The 25,382-nt window shown below is 39.9% G+C and overlaps 1 protein-coding gene across 3 annotated transcripts in view; it reads right to left on the bottom strand.

Annotated features, from left to right (window-relative positions):
- FMNL2 (formin like 2) overlaps nucleotides 1–25,382 on the bottom strand; it is a 304,476-nt gene that overhangs the window by 45,690 nt on the left and 233,404 nt on the right. For all 3 annotated transcript variants that reach the window (XM_081242867.1, XM_081242866.1, XM_081242865.1), the window contains exons 7-9: nucleotides 22,334–22,442; nucleotides 18,804–18,880; nucleotides 17,073–17,166 (exon numbers count right to left, since the gene is read on the bottom strand). In XM_081242867.1, coding sequence (XP_081098993.1) covers nucleotides 17,073–17,166; nucleotides 18,804–18,880; nucleotides 22,334–22,442 — 280 coding nt within the window. The remainder of the gene's footprint in view (nucleotides 1–17,072; nucleotides 17,167–18,803; nucleotides 18,881–22,333; nucleotides 22,443–25,382) is intronic.

The following is a 25,382-nucleotide window of genomic DNA, read 5'->3' on the forward strand; positions in this document are numbered from 1 at the left end:
TATAGTATGGTATCAAAATTGAATATCCACTATTATCTGAAAATGCTGTTTAAAATAATTCCTTCTCCATCTGCATATTTTCATGGGGCTGGATTTTCTTTGACTACTTCAACCAAAACAACACAAGTGACTCAATGCAGAAGCAGACATGAGCATGTAGCTACCTTCTATTAAGCTAGACTCTAAAAGATGTATAAAAATATAAAATAATGCCACTATTATAGACTGAATTGTGTCTCCACAAAATTCATGTTAAAGCCCTAACCCTCAATTCAACTCTATTTGGAAATAGGGCTTTTAGGAGGTAAGTAAGGTTAAATGAGGTCATAAGGGTGGGGCCCTAATCCAATGGGATAGGTGGCCTTATAAGAGGAAGAGAGATCTCTCTTTACACAGACACACCTAGAAAAGGCCATCTAAGCACACAGACAGAAGGTGACCATCTGAAAGCCAGGAAGACAACCATGCTGGCGTGGGGACTTTCCTCTATAACTGTCAGAAAATAAATTTGTTGTTTAAGCCATCCAGTGCATGGTATTTTGTTATGGAAGCCTGAGATGACTAAGGCAACCACTATTCTCACTGATTACTGGTTTCTTTTTTTTAAGTTTTAGAGAGCAGGTGTTTTTTTTAATAGAAGAAGTTAACACATAATGAGTTTATTATGTTATTTTAAATGAAATTAAAAGTTTATCAAAATTTTATTTTAATTTCTAATATAGTAAATACCAATGCATAACTTGCATTAACAAAAACTTTTGGGGGTCTTCAGTAATTTGTAAGGATGTAAAAAGGAGTCCTGAGGCCAAAAGTGTGACAACTACTGGACTAGAGAAACAGCCTCTTTATTTCTACAAAGACAATAAATTCTTTTTTTTAAATGTTTTAATTTTATTTTTTTATACAGCAAGTTCTTATTCGTCATCAATTTTATACACATCAGTGTATACATCTCAATCCCAATCGCCCAATTCATCCCACCACCACCTCCACCACCCTGTGGCTTTCCCCTCTTGGTGCCCATATGTTTGTTCTCTACATCTGTGGCTCAATTTCTGCCCTGCAAACCGGTTCATCTGTACCATTTTTCTAGGTTCCACATATATGTGTTAATATACAATATTTGTTTTTCTCTTTCTGACTTACTTCACTCTGTATGAGTCTCTAGATCCATCCACGTCTCAACAAATGACCCAATTTCGTTCCTTTTTATGGCTAAGTAATATTCCATTGTATATATTGTACCACATCTTCTTTATCCATTCGTCTGTCAATGGGCATTTAGGTTGTTTCCATGACCTGGCTATTGTAAATAGTGTTGCAATGAACATTGGGGTGCATGTGTGTTTTTGAAGTATGTTTTTCTCTGGGTATATGTCCAGTAGTGGGATTGCTGGGTTATATGGTACTTCTATTTTTAGCTTTTTAAGGAACCTCCATACTGTTCCCCATAGTGGCTGTATCAATTTACATTCCCACCAACAGTGCAAGAGGGTTCCCTTTTCTCCACACCCTCTCCAGCATTTGTTGTTTGTAGATTTTCTGATGATGCCCATTCTAACTGGTGTCAAGTGATATCTCATTGTAGTTTTGATTTGCATTTCTCTAATAATTAGTGATGTTGAGCAGCTTTTCATGTGCTTCATGTGCTTCTGTATGTCTTCTTTGGAGAAATGAAAGACAATAAAGTCTTAAAATCCAAAACTTGAATAAGCAAACAACAGGATTTCTAATAGTAAAATGTCTTGCAAGATTGTCGGGAGTCAACCACACTATATAAAGAACAACTCATCTGCCATCTCTCCATGAAGATGAAGTCACACTATTCAGAGACCGAATAGGTTTCTTTATACAGAAAAGAGCTCTTCACCAGTTTACAAGGTAGGAAAAAAGAAAAAAGACTTTCCTTCAGTTCTTATGTTTAACAAGGCAAGGTGCAATCTCTGGCATTTACCAGGCTGGACTGCAGCAATCCCTAACTGTTCTCTGGTTGTCTCTGGGATGTGTCCACCTCTGTCACATGGAGGCTCATTATAAGGCTAGATTTTTTTCCCCAAAGCCAAGTAAATGTTAGATTTCAAGCAAGAATATGAGAGAAATACAGAAACAGTTTTCTCCCACATGGTCTATAGGACATGCATTCCCCAAGTTCAGGGAGAATCAGACTCAGTGTATCCGCCCAAATAAACAAATTTGTCCTGGAACACCTGACATGCTATAACATCAAACAATCAAGAAAAAACATGCAAGGAACCAAAAGATGATTATCTTTTACCAAAGCACTAACCATGCCCTTGCTACCTACCACATAGAATATACTCTTGCCTAGTTTTATATCTATTCCTGGAAAATACTTCAACATGGAAAATTCAGCATTGTTCTTAGTAGTATACCAGTGAATCTGGGCTACCACATGTGTTGCTGGCATGAGTACTGAGGAAGGAACCGTTATTTTCCATGGCTAAAACCAAACTGCTGAAGCTATAGCTATAGCTCAGTGTTACTGTGATTGGTCATTTCCACTCTGCCGTGACACAGAGCTGAGGGGGAAACTCTGTCCGAGAGCTCAACTTCATGCTCATATATAACATGAAAGAGTTGGGCAGCAGCCACATGCACCACTGTGGTTATGGACCTACTGTGAGCAGGAGCTGAAGAGCCGAAACAATGACTCAAAAGCCCAGCCTTTGAAACACTGCCCAAGCCAGGATGCTTTCACAGACTAGACCTTCCTAGGGGCAGGTACCCACAGTGTGCCCAGCACATGCAGCTCACTTCCTGGTTAGGGAAGCAGCAAACTCCTTTGACTGTGTAAGTGAGATCTGGGTTTAGAGATTAATGCAGTCATTTCCAGGCAGTTATAAAAGGGAACTGGGGACTAAAGTCACAGTGTAGCCTAAAACCACAGTGATCTATTTCTATCCTAAGCTTGTTACTATCCTACCAAACAGCCTTGCACACGTTACTTTTTGTTCGTGTTCATAAATTTTTGTACCTATCATTTTATTATCTAGGTACCTTGCTTTTATATCTGTAGTCAAAGAAGCGCTTTATCTTTCTCAGCTGGAACGCTTTGAATACACATATTACATAGGCACGTGTAGGCAAAATTTTACATAGAATCATAAAACTATGATTTTGGAATTGGAAAATCAATTTGGTTGATTGGTAGAATTGGAGGGGATATAGAGGTCATTTGACTAACTTGTCACCTAAAGCAAGAACTTGCACCACAAGATACCAGGCCCACCAGGTATCATCTTCTCCTCTTGACTACCTCTGTGTTGTGTGCTTCATAAAGCACAAAGGCTCTTCTGAGCATCCTTCTAGCTCATTCTAGCCTGGTGCCCTTTGGAGATCAACTTCTTAGTACAATCCTATTCTCTACTTGGAAAAAACACACACACACAGTTCCCAGTCACCTCTGTTTAAGCCTGTTCTCTCATTCATTATCTTCAGTTCAGAACTAAGAATCTGACCTTGGACATTTTACCATCACTAAAAAAAAATTAACTTAATAAAAAATCAAAGTTAGTTTTCTTCACCCGAAAAAAATTCCCAGATCTTATTTGTTCATTGTGGCTGTGCTTTCTTCTTCTTAATTAAATGTATGCTGTTTGAATAGATTCTTGCTCTCCAATTATGTCCATCCCCATATTCAGTGGATCACTCTGTCTCTTGTTGACTTTTCTTCAATTTTATGGTTTCATACCCATTGTCATGGCCACAAATTTGGTCCAGGGCCCAGTCGTTTAATGCCTGACCTGCCTATCTTCCAATCTCCAGCATCTCTCTGCTGTTTTTTATTCATATATGATAATTTTTAAGATTTATCAGAATTACATAAAATGCCCTTCTCAGGTTTCCACAGAATCACATGGAGTAGATATAAAAGCACTTTATAAACTGTAAAGTACTACATAAGTATTAGTTGCTTCCCTTATCATTTTTCTTTTCCCTCCTACTTTTATCTGTCGTCCATTTGAGATTCTTTTTTTTTTCTTTTTAAATCACAGTGAAGGGACTTCTCTGGCGATCCAGTGGTTAAGACTCTGCACTCCCAATGCAGGGGACACGGGTTCAATGCCTGGTCGGGGAATTAGGATGCCGCATGCCACACAGCACGGTCAAAAATTAAAAAAAAAATCACAGTGAAGATTTTCTGAATCTCCGCTCTTCATCAGAACCTTAATCGTGCTTGCCTCCTGTCGGGCTTTATTTTGTAACATGGGCCCCAGTCAAATACTTTTTCTTGTCGCTAGCACATTTATTTTGACATATACTGCCCCTAGGACAGACTTCATGCCCATCTCTTCCTCTGTTCCCAGAGTTGCCTCCACCAACCAAATCAAGTCTCTTCCTTTGTAACGGTGCTCAAGACCGATCCTCTCTCTTTGGGCCCCACACAAACAGCCCAGTTTGTCCTGGCTTTTACTAATAAGTTCAAACACTCCAATAATCTACCCAGTCAGTAACGTTTTGTTTGCCTTTTAGTAGAAGATCGAGGGTGTGTATGAACTTGTGTAGAAGGTGTTTGATAAGTGACAATATGTTATGTAACACTGACACCAAGTATGGAGCCTTGGAGTTCAATGGATCTGGGTAAAAACTCCAAACCTGCCAGTTACTAAAGTATGTCAGTAGGCCTATTTACTCTGAACCTCTCTTTCCTTATTCCTGCTTCATAGGGTAGAGCTTATAATTAAAGTAATATGTGCTAGCCTGTCGGCACTCAGCAAACAATAAATGGTAGCCTTACTCTTTCTATATATGCATATGCCTTTTTAATACATTTATCAAATATGCTAGCTAATGTTTATAATGTGGAATAAAATGCAACAGTTTCATGAACGCTGCTCGTGTTTTCTTTCTGAAGATGATTGTTTGCTAGTTTAAAAGAAACTAAACAAAACCCTTCTGTATTGACTATGGAGCCCAAATAAATAAAAAATATGCTTATGTTTTACAAGTATTTAAATTTCAAATGAAATTTTAACTTGACTCATACAGGGAATCAAGCTCAATAAGCATATTCATTGGCAAAAGCAACTAAAACTTTAGCTTAAATTATAATAGGGAATAAAAACACACATAAACACGATTCTAAAAGTTTTGAATTGTTAACTTTAGCACACATTTGGTCCTTAACTAAATACCTATTAAAGTCAGTCCTGTCTTTTTCAAGGCAATGGTAGTTTTGTGGGACAAAAATCATGCCTTTTATTTTCTGTCAGACTCTCCTGATCTTATAACAGTGCTTTTTCCCTGGTAGCAAATATATTTGCTCAACAACTCCCTAGAACTTCCAAAGAATTCTGGCTTTATTAGTTCTGAAAAGAAGTGGTAATGATCAGTGCCTTTATTTTTGGAGAGATGTTACACAAAAGATAACTGAACATCTTTAGAAAGTACAAGAGAAAGCAAGTCAAATGAAATGTCCCTGGAAGGGAAAATCTCACCCTGCACAGTAGGAACATTTAGCCACACTAGGCAAAGTGCTACTTCCCAAACATTACAAGCAATAGAAATAAACACACATACAAATTAGAAGCAACACTGCCACTCCAAACCCTTTCACTGGTTTCCCTTTAGGGCATTACTACGCAGAAATACATCTTTCTACTGTTACTCATAATACATGTATGTACATATATATACACATAGATGCATACATATGATATACATATGATTTGTCTTATCATTTCCCTAGTTAACATATCTAGCACAAGCACTTTCATAACTATTTTAACAGCTCTATTTGAAACTAGAAGCTTATTTAGTAAGATGGTGGATGTGGTCCGGTGCCTTGGCTTAGTCGCTGCTTAGACTGGGCTTAATAACAACTGAAATAACCTGCAACAATATAATAATAACCTATAACCTACTGACATTTAAAAACAATTCTTTCTATTTCCACTTATTTAAAACGACTTAGAAAACAGCTAGAACAAATGTAGAATACTAAAGTATACTTAAGTCCCAAGATACAGACTTAAAAAACATATATCCTTACTATGCAAGTCAGGGTGGAGTGAGGGAGACAGAGAATAAGGAGGCAGTTCTTTCTCATTGAAAAAGAAACCAAGGTTAATCCTACAGTTAAAGATCCATTAGCCTTACTTTGCAGAAATAAAATGCCAGAATGGCAAAAATATCCTGACCGGGAACTGAAACTCTCATTCCAGTGGTTTCTGGTGATGATATTACCAAAGCTAGAAGAGTTTTGACCCCAATTCTCATACCAACTCACGGCAGAGTGCTTTATACCATCCTTATGTACCCGCAACCAGAGCATCACCTAAGTGTCAAAGAAACACCTCCCAAGTGAAAGCTCCACGTGGAGAGCCCTGTGCCAGCCTCTGCTTCAGGTTCTCTGGGGCCTTAAGAGTAACACACAGCTCTCGCTGCCTTCTCTCTAGATCTTTCGTTGCTATCATCCTAGAATATGACATCAGGGCACATAGGCCAACTGTTTTACAGTTGGCAGAGGGCACAGGTTTTAGAAATGGCATTTTTACATTAATAAAAACAAGGAGGTAACACTCTGTTTAAAAAAAAAAAAGAGTGGCTGCTACAAATGAAATGGAAGGGGAAGCTCCCTCTTTTGCAAAACTGCACTCAGGCTTGTAGAGAGAGAAGAGGGCCTAATTAAAGTCAGGTTGAGGGGCTTCCCTGGGGGCACAGTGATTGAGAATCCACCTGCCAATGCAGGGGATACGGGTTCAAGCCCTGGTCCGGGAAGATCCCACATGCCGCGGAGCAACTAAGCCCCTGAACCACAACTACTGGGCCTGTGCTCTAGAGCCTGCGAGCCACAACTACCGAAGCCTGTGCTCTAGAGCCCATGCTCCACAACAAGAGAAGCCACCGCAATGAGAAGCCCACGCACTGCAACAAAGAGTAGCCCCCGCTCGCCGCAACTAGAGAAAGCCCGCGCGGAGCAGCAGACTCAACGCAGCCAAAGATAAATAAAATTAAATCTTAAAAAAAAAAAAAAAAAAGTCAGGTTGAGAAGCAAAGCATTTTTACAAATGCTCACCAGATAGCGTGATAATCTGCCCCAGGTACCATTACCTCCTGTATTTCCTTTATTTATTTATTTTTTTTGCCGTTTTAAACAAAAACTGTGTCACGTATTTTTATTAAATCATAGAAAACTCATTTGTATACAAATTTTTCCACTTTGGGGACACTGGAATATTAAACAGCTGGGTAACAAAACAGTTGTAAGATACACCTCACTTTAAGCAGAGACAAGTTTTAAGTTGTCACATTTATTTTTTTTTTAATGTTGAAATAATCAGTAACAGGTTATTGGCTTTTTTCACCTTTGGGTCAGAAGAATAGTATCTCTTATAACTCCCCAATTCTCTTTAAGGATGTTTTTCATTACTCAAACCAACCATGAGTTTAAAAAGGTGATTAACTTGAAGTTTTAATACAAAATCCATTTCTTTTTCCCAACCATGGGCTTTTAGGGTATTGTAAATGCTGAATTTCAGGAGAATGGTCTGCTTTCACAGGACCTATTATGCTTCTTTTCTATAACAGCAAACATGTATAATGGTACAGAATATATTTCAGAATAAGTTAAATATTAAGACATTAAGACTTAATATTAATATTAAATATGACAATGTCCTACTTTTCTTTCTACCATGTAAATTCAAAAGTTCATCCTAACCTTGCACATTTATAAACGGGTGAAGACTGAGGGATTCAATGATGATGAAAATGCACAACCATCAGAAATACATTTTCTAAACACTTTGGCCGAATATATACAAGTGATCCTGTCAGAATCACGCCTGCATTTGTTCCACGGGGATCTAAATGAACAGACGCCGAAGGTCACCAAACGAAAACGGGCAGTGGTTTTGCAGTTTAGGTTGTCATTCGTTCTGCTTTTGAGCAGAGACCCAGAGGTCACACTGTGACATGCCTGCACTCACCCCAAACACTCACATAACATAAACACAAATTAAATATTAGCAAACTTATTTTAAATTAAATTGAAGACCGCTATTTTTAAGTCCATGAAGTATTTCCCCCTAGCTTCTTGAACGCATGTTACAGAGCGAGAACTAACATCCTGGGTTAACATCCATGTTCCTACATATTAGAGGCCAACCCGCTTCCTGTGAGAACTCCCTGGAGTAACACATGAGACCTTTAGGGGGAAGAAAAAGCAATTCTCCAATCTAAATGGAGGGACAGTCTCAAATAGCCATTTTCCCAAACTCCAGTTTGGATTTCAGACTCATTAAAGCAGGAACTCAAAAATGTGATCTTTGGGACTGGCTCCTGGTGTCACCCGTGGTGACAGTCTGTGTCCCAGGACACTCGACTGACCCTTAATACTACAAAGCCTCACTTCAAGCCGCCCCCAGGTCCTGGGCCCCTGCTGTCAACCTGTAGACCTGGAGCTCTCCCAGGGAATGTGTAAACAAATCTGGGGGAAACCACGTTTCTGCAAGTTTTTGTTATGTCAGTGAAAAACCTCCTGGGCTAAGAAAAATAATAGGAAATGCCACCCCAATGGCAACTTCTCACAAGGCTTGTCTTCTGCTCATCCTGCTGTAGAAGACTATGAAGTCAACTCAAATATTCTTTGCCTCGCTTGCCCCAAATGGTAATTAAACAGTTAGAAACTTTTCTTTGAAATACCTTATTCCTGAATTATGACAAGTGCTTATCTGAGCAAACGTGGTCCCCCATCTTGTTACTGGAGGTGACTTGGAGAGGAGGCTAGGCTTCTGTGCAGGTTGGGATTCTGGCTGTGTCTGTTTCAACTGCAAACAGACAAGAACATGGTGCTGCAGCCCCGGACTTTGCATCTGTGGAGCTGGCGGAGGTGCACAGTTTTGTAGTGGGCCCTGATCTCCTGTATTTCCTTTAAAAAAAAAAAAAAAAAGGCTTTCCCGGGCCCACATCAAAGGAAAGTCCTGAAGATGCTAGAAGTGAATGACTACAGCGGCTGAGGGAGCAGACGACTGTCAGTGGAGAAAGAGGCCCAAGGAGTGAGAAATATGAAAGGCAAAATGTCTGAAAGAAACCTCAGACCCCAACCACAGCCTGCCCTGGCAAAGTGACCTCACGTGGGCCCACCCAACAGACTTTTGCAGCAAAATGGAACAGCCATTTCTTTACTAACTGAGAGAGTTAATCTAAACAGCCAATGCTTGGAGAAGACTGAGGAATACCTTTCCTGCCACTGCCCCTTGTGACCATTAGGCCAGTGGGCCATATAAAGACTCTGGGATAAGTAATGCGGTATTTCGTGACCTGTCCCTAACTTCTTATCCCACTTGTTCTCTTCCCACACATCCCTTCTTTAAGACTGGAGATACAAGGTAAACAAAGACATCTATGTCCTAAACCCTGTTACCTGTGAATATTTACCTTAAATGTAAAAGGCACTTTGCAGATATGATTAAGTTAAGGACTTCGACATAGAGAGATTATCCTGGATTCTCTGGGTGGGCCCGATATAATCACGATGGTCATTAAAGGAAGGAGGCCAGAGGATGAGAGTCAGGGAAGGGGCCATGAGCCAAGGAATGTAAGCAACTTCTGGAAACTTGAAAGGGCAAGGAAATGGGTTCCCAGAAGAATATCACCTGTAGACTTATTTTATATACATATGACAAACAGAACTGTAAAATAATAAACTTGTGTTGTTTTAAGCCACTAAAGCTTGCGGCAATTTGTTACAGCAGTGATAAGAAACGAATATACCTGGTTAATTCTTATTCATCCTAAACTCAGGCACCCTTTCCTATAGGATGCCTCCCTTGAAAGCTCAGACCCCATATCTGCCCCTCTTTTCCACTCCTCCTCTTGGTTAGCTGTTTCTCCTCTTTGTAAAGGAGAAACGTACAGCCTGGCATTACCTTCATACAGCCTAGTAGATTAACTATAGAAATATTTGTCTCCTTAACTAGATTGGGATGGTCCTTCTTAAGGGTAGAATTCTATTTTTTTTTTTTTTTTTGCGGTACGCGGGCCTCTCACTGTTGTGGCCTCTCCCATTGCGGAGCACAGGCTCCGGACACGCAGGCTCAGCGGCCATGGCTCATGGGCCCAGCTGCTCTGTGGCATGTGGGATCTTCCCGGACCAGGGCACGAACCCGTGTCCCCTGCATCAGCAGGCAGACTCTCAACCACTGCACCCCCAGGGAATCCCAAGGGTAGAATTCTTAAGGGTCATATTTCTTATTTCCAGTGTTTATCAATGTTTCTGACACATAGGGGCACTCAAATATTCATGATAACTTTTTCCAGTAAGTTAGCATCACTCATCCCTTGATGATCAGAAGGATACCAGCCTTCACTTCCTTAGTACATGATAAAGACACAGATGATAAAGAAGTAACTAGCTCATTACCAGGGCCTCATAAATCCTATATAAATGGTTCCTTTCTCCTCTGAAAAGTCTCTTAAAATATTGTTTGCCCATTGTACACTGCTTCAAAGTAGTAACCATCCTTTCTATCACCAATGAAAAAGTTTATACAGTTTTCAGTCTGGAAGAGAAACCAAGTATTACACTGGGTGAAGAAGAGAGAGGAAACAGAAGAGGAACAGCTAGAGATAAATTGATAAATTCTCAAAAAGTCATTGAGGTGAACTGTATCAATATTTTCAAAAGATGACCACAGGAGTCCCTCCTACCTACATGTTCTTCTGCACTGTGACCCTCACACTCCACCATCAAGAAGTAGAGTCACTGCCTTCCCCTTTGCATCTGGGTTGGCCTTAGTGACTCAGTTGAACCAACAGAATGCAGAAGCGACACTGAAGACTTCAGAGACTAGTTCAGAAGACATGTTGTGATTTCTGTCTCTTTGAAGCTCTGCAGCTGCTCCTTCCTGGACACTCCCTCTTGGAAGCCAGCTGTCAGGCTACGAGAAGCTCCAGGCACATGGAGTCCTGCATGGAGGCACTCTGGTTAACAGGCTCCACTGAGCTCAGGCTTTAAGTCATCACAGCCCAGAAATTAGACACATGAGTGAGGAAGCCTCCAAGTGAATCCCTGCCCCTAGTCAATCAGATCTTCCTTGATGAGACCCTAGATGCAACGGAGCAAAGACAATCATCCATGCCATGCCCAGACTGACCTCCTGACACACTGAATCCATAGCCTAATAAAACTAAGTTTGGGGTAATTTGTTATGAACAAGTAATAACTGCCACAGTGAATACACAGTCCAAAAGATAATCATGGTGACTTTGCTTGCCAATCCTAGGAAGAGGGACTGGCCAGAGAAGAGTCCAGGTGAATCAGATCAATCTAATTCTGGCCTGATAAGGTGAAATACGCACATGCTCTAGAACTGTCACTCCCAGAGTCTGAGATTTGAGAGAATACATTGCTTATAGTTCAAGGAGAGACTGAAAAAACTAAGTACCCTGCCCTCTGTGTTGAGAACTTTACCACTGAATGAGTTATCTGGATGGCTTGCACTGGATTTATCATCCTACACCCTTCAAATATTTGAGAGGTTAGATTAGATGGGATTAAATTCTGAGGGATGCTGGAAGCACCCCAAAATGTCTGCTCTCCTTCCTGCCCAATTTGACCCGTTGTAAATAAAACTTGACAGGCCTTCTTAAATCAACGTAATAATGTGTAGCACAAGTGCTTTCAGATGCCCAGTAGCTAAACCACATCAGCTTACTTAGGAAGCCTTCTAGCAATACGTGAAAAAAACAATGGCTCCTGCCAAGAGTGCTGTGTACAAGGGAGCTGGTGGCCTTGAGTGACTCATTTCACAAGGCTCCGTCTATCTGTGCTGAAAGGTCGAAAGTGGGAAGGCATTGGGCCTTTAATAACCAAACTCAGGCCTCAGGCTTATTTGTTAAAGCCAGATGCTGTCATTTTGGAAGCAGATGAGAACACAGTTATAATCGATGTGGAATCCTGATGAATTCCAGGCGCACCTCCCAGCTGCCTGGGGGAGCTGGTAGCTCAAAGTCCCCAGAGGGTTTTATTACTAGTGTCACAGTAAGCTCTTCTGTTGCAGAGTCTACACAGCCTCAGTACTTTTACCCTTTGATTCCAAGCTTTTTTTTTTTTTTTTTGCAGACTTTTGGGGACACTTTCTTAAAGGCAATTTCTCAGATATATCAAAGAATATAATAGAAAAAAGTAGGAAGACTAAGAAAAGTTGAAGAGAGTAAGGTCTAGGTAGGAGACCTCAAGGTTCTTAAGGGAAACTGGATTAAATATAGTGTTCCTAACTCCAAAATGGGGCCAGTTGATCCTTAACCAGTAAGTGTAGTTTTATGACCCAGCAGATTGCAAGCTATGGCCCATGTCATTTGAGAGAGAAGAAAAAGCATGACCAGAACCCCAAATAGTGTTTACGGCGGCTAGGCTTCAAGGTCACAGCCTGAGAGTCCAGCCACATTTTAGGAGTGCCTGCCCATTTTCTAGGCCTGTTTCTCCAGGCTTCTTGTCAGCTCTGTGCATTTCTTGACATCCTTCCAATCAACCCTTTCTTCTGTATGCTAGAGTCAGTTTCTGCTTCTTGCAAACAAGACCCTGAACTAATGCAAATACCAGCAGAGCAATCTTTACTTCCAAACGTATTCTTTTTTCTGTCTGGTAGACCAAACGCTCATAAATATATACTGCCAGGTAAGTAAGAAAGCATCAATTTAGGGAAGATGGTAATTTGTCCTTCCTTGTGGCTAAATTAGCCACTAAGGAAAAACAGATGGATGACTCCTTGTTCTCACCCTGGTCCTCAATTCAGGACCACAAATTTTCATGAGGAGATGTTTCAACATCACAACTAGATATGCTAAATCCCTTTATTTAAAAAAAAATTTTTTTAAGGGAAAAGAATTCAAGGAGCATAATGGATGACTAAAGGTTTAGTCTTCAACTACTCACTATACTCAACATTTTAAGGCATGTTACAAACCATGCTTGGTACAAGTTTACTATCTGAATTTATGTAATTAAAACTCATTTATCATCATATACATTGAGGTGATATATGTGCTTGCTCAGTGATGTCAGGCTTAGGCCCAAACCCCCAAAACCACCAAAAGCAAGGTCTTCGATTAATATCCTTCCCACCATCAGATACCATTAAATTGGAAGTGCTATTTTTCTAAAATATGTACTACAGATGTTATAAGATACATGGCATAAGATGTCTTTGCGAAAACATAGAAAACCACACTGGTTGGGATTCTAAATATTAATTGAAATATGAGAAATTAATGTAATCATACATTAAAATCTATCAAAAGCTAAAAGATACTTTCTTTTAATCTAAATTTGAATTAATTAGTGGTAGTCAAATAGGACACAATGGATTTGTTGGCTCAAGAAGTAGAGAGCAAAACAATCGTGCCACATACTTAAGATGTGTGGTCTTTAAATATCCTTTTAGCATCTGGTGCCACACTGCAGCAGTATGCTTGGCTACACTCTAGCGGTGATACAAGCCCAAAGGGTCTGGCACTCTAATGCACATTATTTTATCTGCCAAAATAGATACTGATATCTGATATTGAAGCCCACCATCACCCTACACCAGTCCCCCCAGTGAAAACAGGGATAATCCCTTCATCCTTCTTAAGGAGATGAACGGAATCCCACTTACTAAATGGGATAAAAGCATTTAAAACAATGTTCTTGAGGGCAAAGACTCTTCCTTGACCCTACTCCCTAGGATCCCTGTAGCTGGTATGGTGCTCTCTCGGCCATGGGCAGCTCAGTGGGCATTTCTCACTGACCAAGACCCTATCTGCACAGGCATCTGAGATCGTAAGGACAACTTTTCCTAATCAGGAACAGCTGGCTCCCAAACCTCTCTAAACCCAAAAGATTCCACTGACATTTTGCTAAAATGATTAAAGAATATACTCTTCACTATGATGTATACGAAAAATAAAAACCACATAAAGACAGGAGAAAAGGAAGAGATTCAAAAGATGCTGGCCTTTGTGTGGCATTACATTAAAAAAAACAAGGTCAATATACACTAACTTTTTTCACCCTCAGATTGAACAGATAAATAAGTGGATGTCTTTTGACCTACCCCTAAGAATGCAGTTTCTCAGGAACGTGCTCCTGCCCTGGCCTCCTGCATATGGCTATTAGAATAATCCTCTTCCTGGCCTGTCTACATGAACACCACAGCCTGAGGTCAGTGCAAGCCAAGAGCACCCACAGAACCAGCTCTGTCCGGGTCCCCTCTCCCACGTGACATGGTTTGTTTTCTGAGATGCAATTGCCAGTCCAAGGAGAAACCAGAACTTAAACACCCACCATCATTCACAAGAAATTATAGAAATGAGGGAGATTTTGGTTAAAGCTCTAAATTAGAAGTCAAAATTTAGTCCTCTTTACTATTAGCCAGCTATTAGATTTAGCAGGATAACTTTTTTTTTCAACTAAGCACACGCAATGCCCTAAATGGCTAAACCATACACAATTCTGACACCAGATAGTTAAAACTCAATCCTGCAAGTATTTTTGTGCCTATTATGCATAAGAAAGGCACTCTACCTTATCTAAGAGAAAACAAATTTAACATTCATCTCATGATTTACTGGCTTTAATGAACACTGATTCTATACAATTATAATTTTAGGACATAATTTGACCTGCAGTATAATCAGTTGCTTGTTATAATATGACTTTTATTATAACAAGGGTCACTGATAACTGTATGGTAAGTGCTTCCAGTGTGGAAAAGATTTGGCATGTGATATGTTCAAAATATGATCTAATGATAAAGACGTGGGAATCATATTAGCTTCACATGCTAATATGATATGGGTCATTTTAGACCCATCCACCCACATATCTCCTTATTTATAAATATAAGGTTTATGTCCTGTAAATGATATATAAAAACATTCACAGGCAAGCACTCACACATTCTTATCTCTAAAGACTCTATTTGCTTTGGAAGCCAGAATATGAATTTAAAGAATCACTACTATTCTTCATCATTTTCTTAGAACCTGAATATTTTTCACTACTAAGGCTGAATACATAAAAAGACAATATTTGGTTCTGTCCATGGTTGGCATTAGCAAAATGGATAATATCAAAATCCAAAGGCAGTGACTGCAGGGGAAGGAGGCAATGCAAATAAAGGGGCAGGAGGACTGTTTCCCCTGTTGACTGAAGTATCTTTGAAGCTTGCCAGCCCATGTAAAGGATTATGGGTCGCTCACTAGTACATCCTTCAGCTGGGGTAGTGAGTCCAATTAAGGGGATAGGGCAGGGGGATGGGCTCCTAGGTCCTGTCTCAGGAGATTCACACACAATGGGGACCAAACATCACTGGAAACAAGTTCAAGATCAAGATCAGGAGCACCAAATCTGCTGCTTATCTGGCCATGGGACCATGAAATTTTATTCTTCTATAACATGGAGATATTAACATGTATCTGTAAGAACCAAATGATTTCACGTGTGTACCTGGCACAGCCCCTGGCACATAGGAGGGTTTTTTTTTGTTTTTTTTGTTTTTTTGTTTTTTGCGTTACATGGGCCTCTCACTGTTGTGGCCTCTCCCATCGCGGAGCACAGGCTCCGGACGCGCAGGCTCAGCGGCCATGGCTCACGGGCCCAGCTGCTCCGCGGCATGTGGGATCTTCCCGGACCGGGGCATGAACCCGTGTCCCCTGCATCGGCAGGTGGACTCTCAATCACTGCGCCACCAGGGAAGTCCAGGGGGTCTTCAATAAATACTAGCTGAGTTCTACTCCAGAGGTTCCCAGGAAAGATGAGAGGGAGTTTGGAAGTCCCTCTGAGATCTAGATTTTAATCCAGTTTGGGTCTTAATCCAAAAGCATCTGGAATCAAATGGGATTGCCAGGGAAAGGCACAACTTGGCTGATGCTACTGTAATCTGGGGCTCCATGTGCCTTCAATTACTTTGGTCATGTCCCACCTCAAAGTAGCCTCATATGTTAGACATTTACAGGGGAGCTAGCAGGCACCCTTCTTGGCTATGTAAGGCTGCACACCACCACCAAGAGAAACCGGCTATGAGTTCAGTTGTGATGCCTTGATACTTTGGTTCAGAATTCTTGGTGTCATATTATCTATGTATAATTGTTTCTTCTTTTGTAGTCATTTAGTGTCCATTTCAATCATGCATGTCCATTGGTTTATTGTTTTCCTGTGACAAGATCACCTGATTAAGATTACAAACTGCTAAAATCAGTGTCTGTAGTTATTGGAGTGATTTCTCATAGCATCCAGCAAAGCAGTGATCACACATATGATTTGAGGAAAGTAACTATGATGAAAGAGTTCGTAAAATTTACAAGGTGGATGCTCAAGTAACAATCACATGAAAAGAACATACATTTAAGAAAACCAGTTTTCAAACTTGGCTATTCTGTGTTCTCCAAAGGAAAAGGAGTCCTGCAAATAGTTTTTAGCTCTTCTTAGAAACGAGACACCAAAAACAGCTTAATGCATCCATTTATTTAGACTAGGTTCATTACTTCTCCCTCAGTGATATCCTAGAAAATTAACTATTATACCCCTTAGGTCCTAAAATAAATAAAAAGGTAAATCATGGTGATGGATGTTAACTAGACTTACTGTGGGGGTCATTTTGCAATATATACAAATATCAAATTACTATGTTGGGGCTTCCCTGGTGGTGCAGTGGTTGAGAATCTGCCTGCTAATGCAGGGGACATAGGTTCGAGCCCTGGTCTGGGAGGATCCCACATGCCGCGGAGCAACTAGGCCCATGAGCCACAACTACTGAGCCTGTGCATCTGGAGCCTGTGCTCTGCAACAAGAGAGGCCGCAATAGTGAGAGGCCCGTGCACCGCGGTGAAGAGTGGCCCCCGCTTACCACAACTAGAGAAAGCCCTCGCACAGAAACGAAGACCCAACACAGCAAAAATAAATTAATTAATTTAAAAAATTACTATGTTGTACATCTGAATCTAATGTTATATGTCAATTCAATCTCAATAATAAAACACACACACACACAAAAGGCAAATCATTCTGTTCAAAGATGTCCAAATATGTTTGTGTGAGCATTCTTTTTAAAACTAGAACGTCCTACCTCCTTAAAGTTGTCAAATGCTGATAAAATGATTTCATGCCCGCCTCTGACAAGACAAACGGCTGCCAACAGCTCTAAGACAAGAGCTTTTGTTCTGTCAAAACAAGAAGGAAAAAAAGCACCCATCAGTGAAAGTGAATGAACGATGAGTCTGCTGTTCCTTCCAAGATGAATATAATATTTGTCCGTGTATTTTTTTAAACTTTTACTAATTAAGGCACAGTTATATTAAAGCACATACATTTTAAAACCTTTACGAACTTCTATACATGTGGCTTATCTAGGGTAGCAAGTTTGGAAGGCATGTTTCCTATTCCCAAGATTACAAATTACTCACAAATGAAAATTAATTATGGGAAGATTAAGTCTTTTAGTCCTATCAACACGTGACTCAGTGTAATGTGGTTGAAAAAGTATTTTTAATGAGCTAAAGACAACAGGAAACATGAGAATATTCAGTAAAACCACCCATTGGTTAAACACTTTCTCTGGTTCTAGAGTCAGAGATAAAACATTTGCTGAAAAAGTTCAAAATCAACAGAAATCAACACCTTACACTGCAAATCTGCTAATCTGCAATGGCTCCATAAAAGTCCCCACAATAATGCAAGCTTCCATCACTTCTTCCCACACAGGAGATCTGAAAGGAGCTGGGCTTACAGCTGTGCTAATACAAGAATATTTTCTCTGACTCAAGAAAAACTCCATCTGAAATATTTTTAGAAGGAAAACCTTAGAGATACAATCTAAGTTTTCAAATACAATGTCAAGGACAGCATTATTACTTCAGAGTACGATTATTTCAGTATTTCATCTTTTTTTCTGGAATAAAAGCTATTGCCAACCTCTAAACAAAGATCATTCTGATAATCCACAATATCAATTGTCTTAAGAAAAATGAATAATGACTTCCCTCAGTGGAAGACAGTGACAAAGAAGCATGACTACTTGGGATTCTAGTAAACTAAGGAAGCAATCAGAAAATTGAAAAAGCGTTAATCAGGGGAAGTATGAATAATAAAATCCAACATCTAAATAGGATTCAGGGTTTGCATTGCAAGGATCTAATTTATAATCATATTTTTCAGCTGAATTAACAGTTTTCACATATGCAGTCTTATCAGAGAGGTCTGATAAAAGGGAGTAACAGTGTGAAATGCAAAAATGCACTAGAATGGAAAATGCATTACACTAACTAAAATAAATTGACGAAAACAGGCTTCTAGAGGTAATCTGTGAAATGAATAATATATGGCACTTGCGTATATAGGAAAGTGAATATGAAAAGAAATCTGCGTGCAGTTATTTTTGTTTTGTTTGTGTTTCTTTTTTGGTTTGGCAATAAAAGCTACACATGTAAAGGCTGCAAATGAAGTGCAGACAAGCGGTAGTAGTTTTAGTTAGTTTTCAGCAAAAAGTGTTGTGGCTAAGTCTGTATCAAGACTCTCCTGGCCCCAGTCTTGACAACCTGGAAGCTTCATGCTCTAAATTTGCAAGGATGCTGAGAACCAGGCCTCAAGAGGAATGAAATCTTGAAGACAGGGCCAGAGTTGTCACCAGTTGTAAAACTGTAACATAGCTGAAAAGAAAATTCTACTTAGCCAGGGAGTCTATCGACAATCTTAATTTAAAAAGTCATGCTTGAAAGTTTCTAAACTCTAATTTGATTGTCGATGAGCTCTCTGGTGTCCCTAGTTCGATTCAGATTTGTACGTTACAAAGCCAGCTTACCTTGGATTCTTGTTGTTCAAGCTTAGTGCAATCTCGTTGACAGCATGTGGATGAGACATGACCATGTTGAAACCATACTGAAATGGATGTGGAAAAAACAAAGCATTAGGAGTTAATTGAGAGGACTGTCAATGTTGATTAAAAAACAAAAACCTGAAGTTTCTACCTAATGTGATTTTATACCATCATAAATGCACTTATGTCTCTAGCACATCAGTGTCTGCACATATTTCTCCATGAAAAATTTCAGGAATGATGTTATTATCAAGGTACCATATTCCTATTCTCCATGAATAAACTATATGTGTCTCTTCATTAAAATGATGAAAAGGCTCTAGGCCAGTGATTCTCAATCCTGACCGCTTGGCAAAATCACCTGGAACAGTCAACAAAACAAAACACCAATTCTCCAGGACCCACTTCAGGTCAATTTACTCTGAATCTCAAGGATGGAGCCCTGGCATCTGAATTTTTTAAGCAGCTTCACTGGGCAGCTGGGGTTGACAACCGCCACCCCTGGTCCCTTCTCTTGGCAATGGTTATCAAGACCAAAAGCCTAGGAAAACCTTCCTTGCTCTGAGGCGTGGTACCTCATCCTTCTATAAAATGAAGCAAGTTCAATAACGGGGTCAAGAATCATTCTTGATTCTGCCGAATTGAGGAATTATTCCCTCTCCTCCAAACTTACTCTCGGCTCATGACCTTATTTCCAATTACACCGAGAAAACAGAAGCAATCAGAAAAAAAACTTCCAAAAGCTCCCACCACCACGTCAATCCACCCACACAGATCTGTGTCTTCCCTCCTTACTTCTTCCTAAAGATGAACTCTCCACACTCCCATCTAAGGCCATTCCCCTCACTTGAGTTCTTGATTGCATTCCCTCCAACCTACTCAAGAACAGTATATGCTCCAGCGATTCTCCCATTCCCCATCATTATTTTTCCCTCTCTGATTCACTACCATTAGCATAAAAACATGATGCAAATTCTCCTTTCTTAAACAACAAAAACAAAAACTCTCTTGACCCAATAACCAGTGTCCAGCCACTCTCTCATTTTTCTGCTATTCTTTTACAGCAAAACTCCAACCACTCGTGGTCTCCAATTCCTCTCCTCCCGTTCTCTCTTGACACCACTTTCGTCAGGGATTTCATCCCCAACACTACAATGAAACTGTACCGGCAATGATGGGCACTTTGCTGGAGCCCATGGCCAACTCTCTTCATCTTGCCTGACTTGGCAGCAGCCCCGGACACAGCTGACCACTCTCTGCTCCATGAAATACTTCCTGTGCTTGGCTCCTACTTCCCTGGCTGCTTCGCAGTCTCTCTAGCTAGTTTTTCCTCATCTCTCTGACATTAAACAGAGTGCCCCAGGGTCATTTGGGACCTCTCTGCTTCTCTGTCTATCCCCGCTGATCTCCTTCACTCCCCTGGGTTTATATACCATCTACTGACTCTCAAACTTTAATCTCCAGCCCAGACCTCCAGACCTTGAACTCCTGACTGGCATATCCGACCACCTATTTATGATCTCTATTTGGATATCTATGGACACCTCAAAGTTAACATCCCCCAAACTGAACTCCTAATCAGGTCTCTCCCAAATCTGCTCACCCTGCAGCCTTCCCCATCTTAGTAGATGGCAGCTCCATCTTAGAGGCGCCCAGGACAAACACTTTGGAGCTGTCCTCACTCCTCACCACACATACACTGCTACTGTCCTTACCACCAAAACGAAACCAGAATCTGGCCACCTCTCATCACCTCTACTTCTATTCTCCTGGTCAATACCACCATCAACACTCACCTAAATTAATGCAACAGCCGCCTAAAAGGTCTACTTCCTTTTGTCTTTGCCCCCCAGGGTGATTCCTAACACAGAAGTCAGAGGGATCATGTTAAATTCAAGTGTCAGATTAAGTCACACTTTTCCTCAGAATGTTCAAGAGCTTTCTAATCATAGCAAAGCCAATGTCCCTTCATTGGCTTATAAAGCCCTGCATAATCAGGACCCCCTTGTAACTTCAGATTTCATCTTCTACTTCTCTCCCTCTTATTCATTCTGATCCAGCCAACCTGACCTCCTTTCTGTGCCTTCAGTACATCAGACCTATTCCTGCCTCAGGGCCTTTGCACTTGCCCTTCTCTCTGCCTATAATAATTGTCTTCCCTAAATATTCCTTACCTTGTTCCCTCGTTCTAGTTTACATAAATGGTATCTTCTCCATGACACTTTTCTTGCTAGCCTATTTAAAACTGAACTCACATTTCCCTCACTTATTCTTATTTCTTGATTATTTTTTCTATAGTACTAAGTAGCAGTTCTCTGGAGGCAGTCTTCCTGGGTTCAAATCTGAGTCCACCATTTATTAGCTATGTAATCCTGGGCAAATTACTTAACTTCTCTGTATTTCAGTTTCCTCATCAGTAAAATGGCGAGGGTAATATTACCAATCTCACAGGACTGTTAAGAGGCTCAAATTAAGTAATAGGTTTAAAAGTACTAGACTGTAGGAAGCACTATTTAAGTGGCAGTTTTTATTTCATTTCATCACTATTATTATCTGGAATGCTATATAGTTTACCAATTTAATTGTTTACCATCTGTCTCCCCTCAACAGAGAGTAAATTCCCTTGGGCGCTTATTTATTTAATGCTGTATTCCCTGTGCCTAGAACAGGGTCTGTCTGGCAATGTTCAAAAAATATTAATTGGTTGAAAGAATAAATGCATGCTTCCCTTCTTAAATTCAGTTTGGCATGCTTATGTTGGGTTTGAACTCTAATACTGACCTATGTATTTACCACCCATTTCTACTTGGACCCCTCTATAGGATCCGTTTCAATGGAAATCAAGCCGTATTTTCTGGTGTGAACAATGTTTGTCTAATTCTCAGCCCTGGTTTGCTTTTACAACTATACTTTTGACCCTGTCAGCTCACCCTAGATACTCCAGGCTCTAACTCCCACTTTGTGGTTAGGATTAATCCCACACACTGTAGTTAGTCGCTCCCGGTGTTTTTCAGAGTGGGGATAACCTCTAAGGAGGACTCTGCACTTCTCCCAAGAATTCTCCAAGTGTTTCTTATGAAGATCAGAAACCACAGGGTCCAACACACAGTAGTTATAACTCCTTGCCTATTCATCATATAACCCTTTGAGAAGCAATGACCTGTCCAGTGTGAGAGTCTATCATTCCTAGGGTCCTAAAGCTGTTCCATTATTGCCCACAACCAGTGGTTTACGCTGTCTTTAATAGTCACAAACATTTACCAAGTAATCTAGACAAGCTTGCCATTATAAGAGGAAAATGTCTTCCCTTAAATACATTGCAAATTATAAATGCTAATTAAAATACAAGGGCGATGAATTATGAGCACTAGAATGAACTAGACCTTTCTTTTTTAATAGAATTTCGTTAAATCCTGCTATTTACTTCAAATAGAAATAATACAAAGTCACCAAAGAGAACAAGATCTGAGACTGATGAATTCAGATTTTTTAAAGGATTATAAACAGAAACATACCTGATAATTCATGATGGCACGTAAACACATGATACAGACATGCACGTCATCTTTCTTACTCACTAATCTTGAATTTTTCAGGGTTCTTCTGCTTGGCAAAGTATTATATCTACAAATAAAAAGGGAAACTTCTATAAAGCTATAGATTACTTTCTTAGCAGAGACAGATGCACTTTAAAAATGGACACTGTTCTCTACTTGTACCTACGGCTAACTGAGGATTGCTGGTCAAACCACCACTAACTAACCCATCACCACCAACCACCCCATCACCACAAAGCTGTTTCTGTAGACTATGAGGCCCACACAGTTCTGTGTACTGGCTATCATCTTGTCAGGCAATATACCCACGGACATGAAACAACGCCAGTCACCACTGCATATAATGAATCAGACTATACATGAGACTAACCAACAATCCAGGCTCTAATCAGCAGGCCAAGCCAGATTTGCAGAGGTGATTTGAGACAACAGGCATACAGATTGCATTTTTAAACAAGTGAAAGGGTAGAGCTCAGCTAATAGGCAGACCTCCTATCACGTGACCCAACTTTACCAGCACCTTCCCATCACTGTTATCAGGAGTCCCTGCTTCAGACTTTAAGCCTAGGCAAGGTCATACATTAGCAACTGTGATATCAGCCTGTGATACTGAACCTTAACAGTACGCAAAACCTAAATAGTATACAAATGCCTCCACAGCCTGATCCCTCCCCCAAAGCCTGGTATGGCAGCTGAAACTGAGAGGGAAATATGCTGACATTTCAAAGGGTTAGGATGTTTCAACATTAGGGTTCATTCTGGAGACTCTACATTGCTAAGCCTTAGTTCTCCTTTCTGCAGATTTATGAGAACCTGCAAGTCATAAAGCAGTGACAGTGTAACATGGGGCAAGTAGAAAGATGACAATACTGAGGGCTTCATTCTGAGCTCTAAATGACTGCTTCAGAGGGGAAACAGATAAGTTTTCTCTGCAACTCCAAGCCTGAAATGAAAGCAAATTTCATAAGTTTTCTCTGCAACTCCAAGCCTGAAATGAAAGCCAGTTCCAAAGTTGTCAACTACTTTCCCACGGAGTCAATGACAGAAATGTTCCACAAAAGAAGCTATAGACCCTTCCTTCTCCTTGAATTAAGCTAATTAAACATTTTTTTAAAAGGCATAATTAATATTAACTGCTTTCAAAAGTCTCACAGGTGCAGGCTAAGATTTGAAAACTGAATTGACAGGTCTCCAACTGTTCAGCTGAGCAGCTCTTTTACATTTTCTATTCAAAAACCATCAAACAGAAGAAAGATGATTCTTTCACACAAGCCTACTAATACGCCAAATACATTTTTGAAAAGCACCTTGGTAAGTCACTGGCCTCAATATACCTGACTGTGCAAAACCTGGTTTGCTCACATTACTTTTAAAGAAGAATGCTTTGCTTGAGGACTCCTGCTTTACTCACACTGGAAAATAACAATTCAGCAATGGAAGGCGGCCTAATCCAGTTTTGAGTGCAAAACAAAGTTAAGGAAACACATGCAGATTTGAGCGTTATAAGCCCAATTTCAACACCTAAAATACAACTTTAAAAGAGGTCACTCTGCCATAACCCTAGCCCGAGCATGACAGCTAACACACGGGACAGAAGTCTCACAGGGACTGGTGCCCCTTCAAACAACTACATGACCTGTCTGACCCAAGAATCCCTGGTCTGCTCAATCTACACCCAAAGGTCTCTCCCTTCCTCCGTCCTTCTTAATTTATTTTAACCTCAGGTTTGTATTTCTGTAGTGGAATCACGTGTTGGCTATATAACAGTTGATTAGATCTCATTTCTAACAAAGCAATGGCTGCTAGCATAAAACAAAGTCATCTAAGATTAAGCTTGAAAAAAGAAAAGGTATTATCAAGGGAACCAATCATCCTTTGCTAAATTATATTTATGTGCAGCAGTGACTGAAGAAGATGGACTGGCCACAGCAAACTATTCTTTAAAGAAGATGGAACAGGTCATCACACAGGCACATACTTCTGCATCACTTCCAAATAAAGTTTAACAATTCCAGCAAGTAGACCAAATGTACCCATTTAATGATGCTTCCTAAGAGGTGTAAAGTAACATAGCAGTTCCTTCCTTTTACTTATTAACCCACAACTTCAGCTATATTGAAATAAGACTCTTCCTAAGAAGACAAAATTTCTTTGTCATTACTAACATTATTTGCAGAAAACACTAAAAATTGATTCTAATATCCTGCTTATTAAACAGTAACACAAAAGGCTTGTATTTGTTTTAATAGGTGGTTAATCGCAAATCGATTTTCTGGATCAATATTTGAAATGCATTTAATATGAAAAAGCACATGCATACTTATCAATATCATAAGATATCAATAAATAAAAATGTGTATTTTATTTATCAATGCTACTCTATACTTAAAAGCAACAGAGCTAAGCTTTTTTCTAAAGTGAACGATATTTAATATAAGATTAATTTTCCTCTAATTTTTGGAGAATACAATATACAAAATACAAAATACAATATTTTTATACAAAAATACAGTGAGCATTAAAGGTAACATTTGAACTTGTATTTAAAATCATAGCATTACAGTAAATTTTAAAACACCACCATAACCAGTAACAACAAACAACCATAGCACTGACAGCTGAAGGAGATCTGTGGTATCATTTACATCAACCTTTCCTGAAACAGATGAGAAAACTGATGCCCAAAGATGTTACATCTGCAGAGCAAGTATTGAATAGAAGTAAGAGATGAGACCAGACCCCCAAGTCTCCTCACTGGGATTCAGGGCAGTCACTTTCTACAAGTTGCTTCACAATTTGACTCATCAGCAATCTATCAGATGATCATGTGAAAAAGCTACCACCTACAGCCCTATGTGCTGATGAGTTCCTTGTCAAATGTTTGTATCATATTATCCCAACAGCATTTTCTGCCTTGGTCCTACATAGGTGTCTTTCCCCCACCCCTCCAATAATTATTTCACCATACAGGATTAAGGCTTAGTTGGTTAAGAACAGAAGCATCTGA

Source organism: Mesoplodon bidens (genome assembly GCF_964165515.1).
Source record: "Mesoplodon bidens genome assembly, chromosome: 8".
Lineage (NCBI taxonomy): Eukaryota > Metazoa > Chordata > Mammalia > Artiodactyla > Ziphiidae > Mesoplodon > Mesoplodon bidens.